The 15,631-nt window shown below is 39.1% G+C and overlaps 1 protein-coding gene across 3 annotated transcripts in view; it reads right to left on the bottom strand.

The window, feature by feature from the left end:
* Positions 1 to 15,631, bottom strand: part of JARID2 (jumonji and AT-rich interaction domain containing 2) — a 214,791-nt gene that overhangs the window by 26,273 nt on the left and 172,887 nt on the right. For all 3 annotated transcript variants that reach the window (XM_018077644.3, XM_018077645.2, XM_018077646.1), the window contains exons 6-7: positions 10,334 to 10,563; positions 2,406 to 3,423 (exon numbers count right to left, since the gene is read on the bottom strand). In XM_018077644.3, the coding sequence (XP_017933133.1) occupies positions 2,406 to 3,423; positions 10,334 to 10,563 (1,248 nt within the window). The remainder of the gene's footprint in view (positions 1 to 2,405; positions 3,424 to 10,333; positions 10,564 to 15,631) is intronic.

Genomic DNA, 15,631 nt, shown 5'->3' with positions numbered 1-15,631 from the left:
CATCCCAAAAGATTCAGCAACATACATAGAGTTGAATAACATATTCCTAACTCGGAAAGAAGTGTGGTCCAGATTTAACATTATATGCACTCTCCAGTGGGACAAACAGCACACACCCATCTTAAGGTCCTAGTTTCAACACTGTTTATGACCTATTTAAGAAATTCGATTTTCTCCTGCATCATGGAACAATCACTCATAATCACTCTGCAATATTAGAGCTCGAGTAGCACATTATTCAACCAGAGCCTACAGCTAAGGTTTACAAAATGGTCTCAATTATAATTCCATTACACATAGTCATAACTTTTGGAAGCATTTATATCTCACACTGATGTTTTCCAGGACTGACCTAAGCATGCTGCTTAAACTTTCCTTGAAAGACTGAAGGGGGGAAAAAAAACAAGGGAAAAAATCCCAACAACAACAAAAAAGGAGGTCTAACTTCATTTGCACCTATAGCAAAATGGCTTAAATAGGAGATCTGGCATATGTTATGCACAAATAGTGTCTGACATTATTTTGGTTTTAATTACCTTAATTTACCTAAGTTAGGACTATTTTTAAATCGCTTAGTGAGCAAGCTCATTTTGAAAATCTTAGATCTTCAGGTATGCATTTAATACCAAATGCTGGCGCTACACAAGCCGTTGGCAAAACTCCCACTTACTTCAAGGGAAATGTGATTTGGCCCTACAAGAATGGATATGTATGCGTGTCTACTTAAGTAAGAGTGCATTTATCACCACAGATTATTTTATATGTTTCCTGCTGGAACCAACACATTTTTTCCTCTGTACACTGATGATCTCCAGCTTCTTTTCTCCATTTTGCTTTTGATTTTAAACACAGGATAGGTAGAAAATTAACTACAGAAAGGATACACAGAATGAAAATTTTATAAGAGACCACTGTTTGCTGTGGTTATATGGCACCCAGCAGAATAGAATCCTTGCCTATTCATTAGGCTCTTAGGTGCTTAAATAATACAAATAATTAACAGTAATGCCATGTTAATGCCAAGTTAAGGTATTTCATTAAAAAGTTAACATTGTTCCAGGAGCGTTAATCGAGCTGTCTTGCACATTTTCTTCTCTCTCTTGCCAATGTAAATTTAATTCATTATTCTTTGCTATTAGCATACAACTACTGCATACATTAGGCATATAAAATGTTCACTTATTGCTGCTTGAGTGATTTTAATTTTCAGATTTCTGTGAATGTTTTTGCACGGCTATTGCAACAAAGTGCTAACTGTTGTTCCTCCCTCTTAAATTCTGTTATTTCTCTGTTGTTCCTTGCCTTGGTTCCCATAAGGTATGCAATCTCTTTGTGTGCTTTCATGCATTTTCACTCACTTACCATATGTGATATAAAATAAAGTTTGAAAACCGGGGCAGGGGGAGGAAGTGTTGTGAATAGTTTAAACAGAAAAGTGTGTTCTTTAACTCAACTAGTGTTGATAGCTGCCTCTGATCAGATAATGCCTCAAAGGCAAAACTCTAGCCTCAAATTGCAACATGCAGGTCCTGTGAGCTCTGACTCAAAACACTTCAAAAACAAAGGGAAGAGCTAACAAAAATTGAAAACACAAGTTTCTTACTATGTCATGGCTGCAAAGGCAGTAGAGATGGAGGTAGCTCATTCAATAGTTCATTTGTATGCTGCTGTTGTCATGTTTTTACAAACTATTGTCACATTTTTGTCACGTGTCATATCTGACAGCAGACCATAAACCAAGAATTCTGTTAAATAAGTGATTCTCACTCAGGCATTAGCCCTGGCAGACACCTGCTGGGAGAAATAATGAAACCTCCATTTTGCAATCAACTACATTTTACTGCCTATTCTTGACACTTAATGGTTGTTAAATGTCAGCAGGTCACTGCAAATTTGTGATTTTAAGTGTCTGAGTACCCAAACAGAAGTCAGTTCTGAGATATTTTCTTTCCCCTTTGGTTAAATGCTTTTAAAGGAGGAGGGGGAGAAAAAAATGCATTAGAGCTTGGCAGCACTGCAACCTGTTTGGAAAACATGTTTGGAAAGGTCCAAAAAATATTCTGAGGCAATGTTTAAAACAAAGCTATCAATACCCACAGTTGTACTACCTATAAAAATAAACAGCAGGGAAAGGAAAGATCCTGAAATCTGGAGAACAAAATACCACACAGCACTTTTTTTCCCCCAGGTTAGACAGGAGGAAAACGGCAATATAAAGTCTCCCTGGAAAGCTCTCCGACAACCTACCTGCATCGTGCCTGACCAATGGATAAAGAGAGAGGATCTAGAGCTCTGCAGTGTTAATTGAACAGAGGTTTGGTTAAGCATAAAGGCAAACAGAGCATAAAGCTGCATACAGACATTAACAAGCAGCAGCAAAAGGCCAAGGAAACCACAGCCCTTACCTATGAGTGGGAGTTCATCCATGGTAATGCCCTGAGATTTGAGGTGCTTCTTGATACAGGCCAGCCGCTGCACGTTGGGTCCCCAGCGCCTGCCTAGCTTGTGTATGTGCTGAATCTGTGTCACAAACCGCATTTCATCATTTAGCTTGCACTCAGGTCTCCAGTCTGGAGGAGGAATCACCCTGCACATCCCATACTTCTCTACCTGAGCTCGGACTGACTCAATGTATATCAGTGGGTCATGAAATTCCTTGGTGGAGGGCCTAAGGATGGGAATCTCCCCCAGCATCCCCCACCCAGACTTACTACTACCCTTTTCGTGCTTTCCCATTGAGTCTTGTGGCTTGTGCAAGGACTCCGCTTGAGAGGTAGAACGATTTTCACAGGAGGCATTTTCAGTTTTGCCATGTGCTTGTTTCCCTGGCGTACTCTTTCCAGCAGTGGCTCTTTTCGGCCTATTTCTTTCCAAACTCTTCTCTGGCACTTCCTTTTTAAGGTGTCCATTCAGCAAAGGCTTTTCTACTGCTGCCTTTTTGCTGGCAGCTTCTGCCAAGTTGACGGCCCCTTTCATTCTCTTGGTGGGCGACTGTATCTTGTCTATGTGATTCGTCTCTTCCAGCCTCCTCTTTGAATTGCGCAGCCCCTCCCTTAACTGTCTCCCCACCTCCTTAGTGCATGTCTTTTGGTTCAACTTGCCATTGACTTTTACACCATTAACAGCGGTATTGTTAGACTTGGATGCTCCAAGGGATAGCACCTGTTTGCGGGTTTTTGCATTGCTACTTTCTATTTTCCCTGAGATTGTGTGGTTGACAGGTGAACTGGGTTTGTGGTGATTTAGTTTGGTTTCCTTGACCAGTTCTTTCTTGGCTTTGGTGTATGTGACAGTTCCCTTTGTCACTGTTGCAGTGTACTTCACAGTTTTGGACGGTGAAGGTCTGACTTCTCTCATCTTTTTGGCACTGGCTGCATTTGCACTCGGAGATGACATTCGAGTGATCCCGTTGACTTTAGAAACCTGCAATGCCAGAAGTGTTGCAGGAGGAGCAGAAGGAAGGAAACAGAAAACAGAAAAGTAAATTAATAATGTTTCCACTCAACCCCAGTGTCCCATTCGCTGGACAGCCATATTCTGCAGTCCTGACTCCTGGCCCTTTTGTACAATCTTCATATAATGGTTTTCATGAAGGCAAGACAGGGCACTAGGCATTTATAATAACTAAATAAAATAGAATCCTTCTTTTTAAATTAACAAAAAAGCCTTTGGCAGTAACAAGGGTGAGGTCCCTAGCTTGCACTGCTCTCTTTCTTGCCTACCAGAATGCCATATTACAAAACACAGTCAGCATGATCTACAAACTAACACCGTCATTATCTCCTTTTCTGGCCCTCAGACACCCTCTCTCTCTCCCACCCAACTTCCTTTAAGTGCACACACATTTCACTGCTTCCTAGCAGACAAAGCAGCCACTGTATACTCTACTTTAACTGGAATGCGCACATTTTGCAAAAAACACACACTGAGATTCAAACCAACCTCCTGTCTATACATGCATGCATATAAAAAGAGATATGGAACACATTACTGCATCCAACAGATCAGGATGGCCATGAAGGATCCAGTCTGTCATACATATTAAATCTTGACAGGCATGTCATTGCTGAAGTTGATAATTTGAAATTAAAATGTATACAGCAGTCCAATGAATTTTTTTTATTTTTAAGTTTGATATCTGGGCAATTTTGATGATACACATTCTATTAGATCATACTGTGTCAATGCAACTTAAAATTGCTGGACTCCACTGTTTTCTGTTAGACAGTTAAGCCCAGTTATGAAAGTAAAATTTATATTTTAACTATAAGATATGTTAAGCACCGAAAGCAACCCTCAACTACGAAGGGAATTGAGGCAGCTCAACACTGCCAAAGCTAAATCAAACTACTAAGACAACAAAGTTCAAGTTCAAACCTCAAACAAATTTTGGCATTTAAACAACTTTAAACATTGTCTTCTCACCTCCTTAAACAACTGTTGGCGCAGAAAAACACATCCAAAAATCAAGAACAACTGACAAAACTGCTCAAAGTGAAAGCATAGAATACAATCACCACTCATCAGCACTCAGGTGAGTAACACCATTCCTGCAGAGTTATAATACTTTCTCCCGCAGGATTTCAAAATCCTTGCCAAATCAGTAAGCATGGCAGCTTCTTTCAAATAAACACAAGAACTGTAGTCACTTACAAAAAGTAGGGATGCTATAAAATAGGGATCAAATAGAGACAAAGTATTGTGCTATGTGACTTATGAAAGAGGAACTGGAACCTGGAGATTCCGCACACACAGACACACATCTCTGTGTACGTGTATTTACTGTATTTATCCTCCGTGTTCCAGAAGCTGCAGCAGGAGTAATGCCCTTTTAAAAACCATCCATATTCTTGTCCTTCTGGTGCTTGTGAGGTAGAAACACTTAAGGAAAATCCAGTTAACTGATGACACACATTTTTACCTTGAGTTTTTCAAAGATATATGAGATATCATCTGGAAAGCAAACACTTGCAAACAGAAAGGCATTTACCCATCTCCCTTGAAATTTAGGCAGTACACTGTATTTGAAATGGAAGCCTGGGTTTAACTTTCACAGCACTTTTTCATGCTGCAGAACACTCATGGGTAGAGAGCTGCTGAGAGACTGCAAGACTGCCTCTTGCCTGCAGCAGTCACAACAAGCGTTGAACACCTCTGGCTTTATAAACAGCCAGGAACATTGATTACAGATTTCATCTAGACTAATAGAGAAGAATTGATTGAGAACTAGAAGGGGAAGGTAATCTGGGTGACAGTGATCATAAAATGAGTTTTTATTTCTAAGATGTGACAACAGTAAAGAAAGGACAACAGAGTTAAAAAGAGTCCACACAAAACCAAAACAAAACAAAAGAAAAATCCACCTGCAAAAAATCCAAACCAAACAAAGCACAGGCCATTATGGTAGTTCACAAATTCTCTAACGACTGGAAAATCAGAAAATAATCACAGTAAAAAGTGGAAACACAATTATGTTACTAAGGGCAATTATATAGGAACAGCAAAAGCATGCATTAAAATCAAAAAGGCCACAGAGCTAAAGAAACTTTACTTAGCAAGAGATATAAAACAAAACAGAAAACAAAATTAAAAATACTTTAAAAACAGAAGACAACAAACAGTGGAAGAGATCAAGCACCACAAAACAAGTGGAAATAAGTTGGCGGCAAATAGAGAGTCTCCCTAACTTCAAATCCTAAAATAATTCAAGAACAAATCATCAAAGAGCTACTTTGTAAACACACAAATGATAACAAAATAATGTTAAACTCAAAACAAAATGACTAGCACACAACAACAAAAAAACAAACCCAGACCCACCCATAGTTTTGCCAAAATAGCACATCAAGCAAATATAATCATCTTCTGACAGACACCTGCCTGAGCAGGTAAAGACACACCTCTGCTTCAGCAGGACTCCAGTCACTGTCCCACGGGACATTCCATCAAACAAACTCCTGAGATTCATCCTAGACATAATTACTCTAAAGTAGCTTCACAAGGGATTAAAGTCATTCTTAAGAGAAGTTTTTGTTGTTATAGTTCACTCCTATAGTGGGAGAGCATTTCATATGTCATTCTGCAGGGACTTGTTGTGGCCTTGGTTCTATCAAGTATTGTAAAATTTGACAGTGAAACACACCTGGAAGGGGCTGTAATCACTCTGGAGACAAGATCAAAATCAAAGGCAATCTTGAAGAACTTATTTCAGAACATTCCTACAATAAGAGGAAGTGCTCTTTTTAGGAAAGACATGTAGGGTAAGAATAACATTTGGAGACCACAGTGAGCTGCAAAATGCAATGGTAGAACAAAGCATGCAAATCACTTTGAGACAGGGATGGGAGCACAGGCTTCCTTCAGTAGAGCTGGACCCAGAATTGGACTCACATCGTGAGGAAAATTCAGACAGAGGAGCAAATCTGTAAGAGCACAAAGTGCTCGGGTATTTGGAAAACAAGATTGTTGCTGAAAAGCCAAGGGAGTTGGGCTTAATTACTCTGGAAGAGATCACTATGGGACAACTCTGTAACAGTCTTCTGATGCATAAGGAGCCTCTCTGAAAAGAGACAGTAAATGTTCTTTCCATGTTCACTGAGAGAAGTGAGAGGTCAAAAAAGCCCTTTAATTGTCTACAACAATGATCTGAGACACCACTAGAAAAGCTTGTTCATTAGTAGAAAAGGAAAACACAGGAAGAAGCTGCCAATGGATGTTGCGGAGCCTCCTCTACAGGAGGTTTTCAGAAGGTTTCAGGAGGCTATAGCTGTATTTCTGTGCTGTCAGGTACATTCAAGACAACACTCCAAGAGTGACCAGTCAGACTGTGTGGAGGCACCTTGTCACTCCAGCCTGCCTATGATCTTTCCTGAAGAAGTCTGAAGGGCCACCCAGGGCACCCCTTCAGCAAGGGGTGGTGACACAGGGGCTGAGAACAAAACAAGTGTTCATGGAGAAGGGCAAGATTCTCACAGCTTCTCCTATTCAAAGGAAAACATGCCATCAGCATCATAAGCTTTAGGCAAGAACTAAAACTGCCAAGATACAAACTGAATTCAACAAAAAAACAGCAACTGTTTAGTGGTTAGAATATCTCCACACAACAAACACTTAGATCTCTCAAGGCCAAATCTTGAACTGAACATGTACATAAGCTTCAGCTATCTAACCTCCAATCCTAGAGAAGGATAAGGTAAGCTCAATATTTTGAGTTTTTATTCAAACTTGGTGAAGTTATCAATGATGAAATAGAGAACACTTGGTTTTGAGAGTACCATATGGAATGCACTTATTTCTTTCTGGTTGCTAATCAAGGAGATCCCACAAGGATGAAACACTGCTGGAAACTTCCTCAGAACTATAATCTTTCTACAGCAGACACAACACGATGGTTGTCAAACGCTTCTCCCTCCTCCCTCACCAAATGCCCAGAGGCATTTTTGACTTTTTTTTTCAGAGAGGAAGACGTAATGCTTAAGATACAGTCATACTGTATAGGCCAGAACAGAAAACACTTCAAAGTGGAACCGGTTACAACAAATGTCTTCCAGTTGGAAAAAAAAAAAGTGGAAAAAACAACATGGCCATAGCCCACCATTGAAGCAACAGGTGGATTTAGGATTTCACATTGACCAATATGAAATTCTGGCTGGTCAGTTATTATCTTCTACACATTCCTGGTATGCTGTGGGAGATGGTGTCAATGGCTTTACTGAAGTTCAGGTAGACATCATCCACAGCCTTTCCTTCAACCAATAGCTGTGTCACCTTGTAGTAATAAAGTGATTAACGTTAGGCTCATATGACTCAAAGTCTTGAGCTAAAGGTGAAATTAGGGATATGAATAATCTTATCTTCGCTTTTCAGCAGTGTTCTCAGTTTTGATGACATATATTTGTCTTCAGACCACTCTATTCTCTGCTTTACTGAACACTTGCCCTGCAGTAAAACATGGATTTTAAATTTTGTTGTCTTTTAAAAGACAAAGGGGGCCAGCACATAGTCTTGCAGCAATTGGTTTGTTGGGTTTAAACTGGTCTACGTACACACCTCTGCATTGCACCTAGGATCCAGCCTCCAAAAGCATACACAAAAAAATAAAACCAACAAACAATCTGCTAGATAAAACCCACAGTGATAAGAGCAACTTTAGCAACACTAACAACAGTTTTGGTCCCAAAGAAATTAAAGTTATTCAACCAATCTCAAATTCATTCATAAAAATAGTTCTGTGCTGATAAGTTTTGCAGAGCTAAATTACCATATTAGGCCAAGAGAGGGCCCCATTGAACTACATTTCCTTTCCCCACAACCCTTTTGAAGTACAGGATTTGGAAAGATGGCAAAGGACGAAGAGAGATAAGGAACACGTGACAAGTGCAAGGGTTCACCAGGAAAGGAAAGGCAGAAAAACAGAAAAAGAGAGGGGTAAAAAAATAAAATCTCTGGTAATTTCTAGTATTCTGCCTTTATTTTCTATAAGACCAAACGCACACAAAACAAACACGCACACAGATAAACCATGTCAAAGCAGCCATCAAAGAGCAAAAGCATAGCGGAAGAAGGAGGAACATGTGGCTGGCACCCCGGGCAAACAAGTCTCCTTTGGGAAAATACTGAAAAAGTCGAAGTTTCAGGACAACAGCAGGAAATTTACTAACATCACATAACTGGTAAATCTAAGGTTTTGGACAAAGCTAAGTCTTTCTGTCAGGTAAAATGTATAATCCACCTTTAATTAGTTAGAGCCACATTTTCATTAAAATTGGTAAAAAAGTACTTATGCTACTGTGGGTTACGGAAGAAAATTTAGCTGCCTAACCTTCTTTTACGAAAAAAAAAAGAAAAAAATCATCATCTCAACTTACAACCCCCTTATTTTCTGAAGCTTGAGGACCACCCTTTGTGAGGGGGGTATGTGTGGTGTGACTGTTGGTTGTACTGCATTGCTTTAAAATTTTTCTCCGTTTTGCGTAGCACAATTGAAAACATCTAATACTCTACAAAGCAAAACCACTTGGATGGTGGACAAATTGTTCTACATCTGTCTTTTTCCTTTCAGAACTACCTTCACAAGTGACAGCAGTTGACTTTCACAACAATTTTAACCATTCAGACTTTGACGATACAACTTTAAACTATTTCACACAAGTGTTCCAGTAAGTTAAAAGAATTAAGATGTGCATCCTTACATTTTGGGAAGCTTGTTCAACACAAAGAGCTCATGACACAGCATGTCACAGCAAGGACTATACGATGCTGGCAAACACAAAAAAGAAATCCAAAAGGATGCAAACAAGACAGACATTCAAGCTGATGACTAGATAAGGGAAAATTGCCACGGTGCATAAAGAACCAGGCAAGGTCAGCCTACTTAGAAGAAAAACCTTTAGATGCCAGCAAATAAAGACTGTCTCTAATTGGCCCATTGAGAATTAACCAAATAAACCAAAAAAACTTAAAAGGAGTAAGTGCAGCAAGCTTTCTGTACTGCATTGCAGTAGAGCAGGTATTCTGCTAACCCAGCCCCAGACTGAATAAGGACGCTAACAGGGGATTTTCAAAGTCTTTTGTAAAACCTTATTTGACAGCTGCTATTTTAGGAGCCCTTTGACCCAATCATCAAAAATAGATGAAGACAAATCCTGTCCAAATGCCAGTCACAAGCGCTGAAAGACTGGTCTGTTGAACTTCCACACCAGAATTCAAGTTGGGTTGAAACAAATCTCTTGCTGATTTTTTTTGCTAGCTTTCAGCCTAGGAACATGAATCAAAAAATTTCTCCCACCTGGTATATCCACTGTGAAAGAGGCAATATTCTGGAGCAACTTCTTTATGCATTGGGCAAAATGTTTTTTCCCAGACTCCAACATGTGTGCTGCCCATATGCAAGACAAAGCACCCAAGTGCAACATGAGGTTCTCTTACAAGGCCGGTGAGCCTCCGAGATAACCCAAGCAGACCAGACGTACACAAAAGCAGTTTGCTCTTCCACGTGCTGCCAGCCTTGGCACTGTCAGTATGGAGGCCAGCAAGAGCACCAGTCAGAGAGGTTTCATAAACAGTGATGTGAACTTTACTCTTTCATATGTATATACTGGATAATATGAAGACAGAGTTGTAAAGCACGCTTTATAATACTGACTTCCCACATACGTATACTTTTCTTTTTTCCTTCTTTCTCTCTCTTTCACTGAAAATTAACTCCCTGATGTCTCCAGAGCATGCTTTTAAGGATTCCCATGCTCAGTCTAGACAAAGCAGTGGAAAAAGGAGTTTAGAACCTTAAAAGCCTGTGTTTCCCATGTGTTCACAGTAGAGTACAATTCATTACCTGTTTCCTTAAGTCCTGAGCCGATCTATGAAGAGTGTGGTGGTTGTTAGCAGTGAGCCCTTTCGTAGAGGAGCCAGTGTTTGTAGTAGGATGGTGATTAGCAGCAGCCTGGTCTTTTCGACTCTCAGCCTTATGTTCACTGTTCCTCTCCTTCCCTGGTGTGGCCTCTTTGCTTTTGTGTTTCTGAGCAGGTTCTTTCTCCTTCGATGATTTGCTGGACCCATTGAAAACTGAGAAGAGAGAAAATCAGGTTACTGAGGAAAAAAAAGAAAACAAAAAAAATATACAAGACCAAACACTTCATTCAAAACATCTCAACTTTCTCTGCTCTCAGTGTTGGATATTTAGTAAATGTCTTCTTATATTTAAAGTTAAATCAGTAATCTAAGCACTATTTTGCATATTTCTTTACATGAACAGATTTACTAAAATATTTCCCTTGCTTGTTAACACACATTATCTTCAATAGCCAAATTAAAACATACAACATATATTATTGTTTTGATTGACCTAAATTTAAAATTATGAGTTTTATTTTTATTTATGACAGTTTTATCTTTTTTTTGCTATTGTAGTGAGTGAATTCTAAATATAACCTAAACAGAAAAAAAGATTTATTTTTACACCAGTGTAGAGGAAAGGAAACGTTCCATGAAAAAGCATGTTTTGTTTTCATCAATATCCAAACTGCTGAATCAAACTGACAGCAGTTTGCCTATAGCAGAAAACTGCAAATAGAAAAAGGTACTTCTGCAAAGAAAGGAGAATACTAAAACCATTTTGGAATGTGTCATATAAAGTAATGCTGGGACCTAAGCTTAGCACTGTAGCCTTCTAATGAAGTGAAGGGATAAGAAAGCATGGAACAGAAACCATTATTTTTTGTACAATAAATATTATGCGAATGTATACAAGCAAGTTTTTTTCCCTATCCCTCTGCTGAATTTATTTAAGAATAGTCACTGTTCTTTTGTTGTCAGGGAAGATGAAAAACTGAGGTTAAAAAAAACCCACATCACATTTATCTGTTTGTTAATCAAAAATGTGAGAAATTCATGTGAGTGATGCCCTCTCCTCAGTGAAGCACTTGACAGACGTCCACAAGGCTTATGATCCAACACCCACAATGGCAGGTGCCCTCCTGTCTTCTTCTCATCTGCTCTTGATTTCTACCTCTGCTTTTTTTTTGCCATGGTTTAGGAAAGGATGTAAATAAGAAACTTCATAAATACTTAACAGCACAAGTACGTAAAAATCTTTTTTATTACACACAACACGCACCATCTGTTTGGGAATAGTAAATAAATGAATTAAGTTACTGTTTTTCCTGTGAAACAAAAGCCTTCTTTTGTCACTAAACATGACAATAACATACCTTCTTATCTCATTCTGTAAATGAGTAGTAGCAGCAGTAACAGTAGTAATAAAAAAAACTGTCCTGCTGGAGAGAAGAGGGGCAGCTAAGCTGCTTCTAAGTAGACACCTACCTCCAAATCCTCCCAACCAGCTATCTAGCTTCCCACAGCACCCCCAACAGTTGAAACTCCAGCCAACTATTGACAAATTCGATTTTCAGGTCACTTATTCAGTCAGTCACAAGTGTTGAAGCAGATTATGTAAAAAAGAAAAAATTGCAATCGCTTTTCTTCCTCTCTTCCTTCCCCACTGCATAAACAGAGTAAGAATGAGAAAAAAGCTGTCGGCAGTGAAGTCACTGCAAATTTCCCCATGGCTCTGTCACTCATGAGCTCAGGAACAACTGGCGCTGCCCCAGCCAGCCAAGGATTTCTTGGGGATTTCAATGAAAGTCGCATAACCCTTCGTGTCTCATTTCTAGTGATGGAACTGATAATAATTGCCAACTCCTATCAGGAAGTACATGACAATACATTTATCCTCCTTTGTAAGGAGTTCTCACATCAGATGGAAGGCACGACAGATGCACAAAGCACAACTATTTATTTTTAATAAGACACAGCACAAACAACCAATGGCAGCTTTGTTAATATGTATTTTATCATTGCAAGTGATATCTTCCTTTGGAGGGAACACATTGTATATACTGATCTGCTCCTACAGAAACATTAAATCAGAGAGATTAGTTTTCTGTAATCAGTTGCCACTTTATAAACCTGAGATTACTAAAACAGAAAACACAGCCAAAAAGCCAAATTATGCACTTCTATGGTTCACACACACCAAAAAAAGTGAACACGAGACAAGGTATATTTTATATGCAACAGCTCATTAATTTTAAGTGTCGTGGGAACCCTGCCAGTTTTACCCTCTGAGTAATTATCTTTTGTCTTAATTTGTAAGATTTCTGAAAGGGAGAAGAGAGAAACAGGAGGGAAAAAATGTTCAGTCTCACAAGAAAAGCTCAAAAAGCTTAAAGTCTGAAAACACAATAAAAGGAGATGTAGATGCAAAACAGTTCTAGCCCAGCTGTCTCTAGTTAAACAGTAGATGGTATCAGTTTCTATGAAAATCACTGTTTGTTTCTTCCAACACCTAGATAACTGCTATGTCCAGATAGATGGGTATAAAACCTTTCTGCAACAGTAAGTTCTGAAAAATTCACAAACATATTATGTGAACAGGTATCAAAATGTTCACTTGGGTAATTACAAAACACTACCACAAGCCAAGCATTTAAGGGAGGGGGAATCCCCAAGACTATGATTTTGTTCTCATCTGACTAAAAATGTTGAAACCAGTTATTTAGACGATAAGATATTTAGTACAATACAGAAAGTAAGATGGTTCAGTGAAAAGATGAAACCATCACGAAAGAACAAAAATCCCCCCCAAGAAATCTCATTAATGAAGAGTAACTGATGATAAAACAGAAACACCCACTTCTCAAGAGAAACAGTAAACCCCCAAAACTCTGCAATAAATAAAATAAAACTCTGAGACCAAATCTGATTAAACAATGAAATTATTACTAATTCTTTTGTGTCTTCTTATGCAGCAAATTGCATTCTCCTTCACATCTGACAGCTTTTAAATATTTCTGAAGCACTCTGAAAATTAGAAAATATGTAACCTTATGCTTTACTAACCCCAGATGCACATATGTCCCAGCTACAATCTCCCATGTTAGCGATAACTCTGACAGGTGCAATATCCAATGTTCTGCTCCCTTTATTTCCTTGCTAGAGTGTAGTTGACAAAGGTTTCATCCTTGAAGCAATAATTTCATTAAAAAATAGACAGAAAAAAAGTCTAACCCACATGAGTGGTGAAACTAACATTCCTGAAGCAGAAATCCTTTGTACTCTTGAATTAGGATTATTTTATGCTACCTTAACCAACTCTATATTTCCAGAACAGCTTTTTGTTAAAGGCAAGAGCACTACTAACACATAATTAAAAGTGCAAGTAAATTATTAGTGTTCAGACACTCCAAATAGAATAAATCCATCTGAAAGCTTATCCTCAAAATGCTCCTCCTCCAAAGCAATTACTATTATTATTAAGTTGAAACAATAAGAGTCCCGGAGTGAAATACTTGTGGACCTTTTGGTTAGCAGTGATGATCAAACGCAAAGAAACTGAACCACTACATTCACAACTCACAAGCACTGGGGGTTTTTAAACCACTGATACAATTTATGGCAGCAGAGGAAAACCTTATGGCAGGCGTGATCCCCATGGATGCATCACAGTGCTCTCTGCATCAGGGGAACTAGACCCCTGGCACCAATATTCACGCAGGATCCTATATGGGGACTTCGGGGTATCTCATTTGAAACTGATAAAGAATCTCTACAAAAACCAATGCAAACTGCAAATCTTGTGTGGACTAGGTGCAGCTATAACAATGTCTAAAAAAATTTTTGGTCAAGGAAAGCCACAGATGTGCTCAATTACTACAGATTAACTAAGCATTTACCACAGGAATTGACACTGTAGCAAGCGATAAACATAACATGTTTTCAGCAATTTTCAGAAGTATTCCTACAAATTAATTTGCACACAAACATTTTACAGGATACAGCCAGCCAGCCTTTCAGAAGCTAATTTATAATACATACAGTAATCAGGCTTTCACTGTGTAAGCAGCAGAATTACTTACTGGACTAGGTTCAGACAACTGTTGACTCCATGGGCAAAGCTTTCTTTCCCAAGCCCTCCTGGAGATTATTCCTGCACTTGATATGCTTTATACTTACGATAACTGGGGAAGTTTAACATGGACAGAAGAGTACTGAACCCTTCTGCTGTATGCCAATGTCTGGAAGATGAAGGCATGTGAACCATACATGTACACATACGCTGCATGTTGCAGATCTCGTGCTCCATAAAGCAAGTGATTGCGCATTCATAAAACCATCCAAAACAGAGAGGGAAGATAAGAGTGAAAGGGAGAAGTTTTGTTTTTAGAAGGCGAAAAGGGAGCCTTGCCAATATTGTGAACCCGAGCCAGCTATTCCAATGCAAACCTCATGTTGTTACATAGATCGTGTTTGGGAAAGAGATGTAATATTAATCAACTTTCTGGCATTAAGTATCCGTTACTGTACAAAAACATTCTTGCTCTGGCTTTAATTCAGTTTTAAGTCACTGTGAAAACATTTATGTGGCTCTCAAACTGAGTTAAAGGACCCAGGCAATAATTCTTTTCCCCTCCCAAAGGACCTAAAACAATCATCTACTTCCATAAAACACAGTATTTTAATACTGCCAACTGTTTTCCTTAAATGTTGGGTATGTTCGGACTTCTATACACCATTTCCAGAGAAAGAAGCTGTCTTCTGGAGCCCCTCAACATGATCTACCCACTCAGAGTCGGGAGCAAAGGCATACTTCAGAAGAAAAGGCCAACACAACATCACATGAAAACATGTGGTACTGCTCTTTCTACACTTCTCCGAAGTCCTAATGCAACACAATGCAATTTCTCAGCGGACAACACCACGACAGAATTTCCATAGCTGCATGCTAACAGAAGGCAAACAGGAGAACCATGGCAGATAGGTAACACTGAATTTCTTTTTGACACCATCAATAACACAGTTGAAACCCTACACTCACAGGAATACATTAGGCCAGTGGGAGCAGAGCTATTGGTATGAGACACCATGCCACTGTTTGCAAAAATTCAATACCAAGTGTCTCGTCTCAGCACAAATTCATTACTCTCACCTAACCATTACGACACAAACAACATCAAAAGGGTCACTCACTAAGCAGCAAGTCCATTCAAGAAGTGCCTGTCTGTTACCACGAGTCTCGCACCAGGATAACAATTCAATTTTTTTCTGAGCAACTTCCAGCTCCCCTATTCTTCTC

Source organism: Manacus vitellinus, unplaced genomic scaffold (assembly GCF_001715985.3).
Source record: "Manacus vitellinus isolate BGI_N305 unplaced genomic scaffold, ASM171598v3 scaffold_39_pilon, whole genome shotgun sequence".
Taxonomy (NCBI): Eukaryota; Metazoa; Chordata; class Aves; order Passeriformes; family Pipridae; genus Manacus; species Manacus vitellinus.
This window is presented reverse-complemented; position numbering and strand designations above follow the sequence as displayed.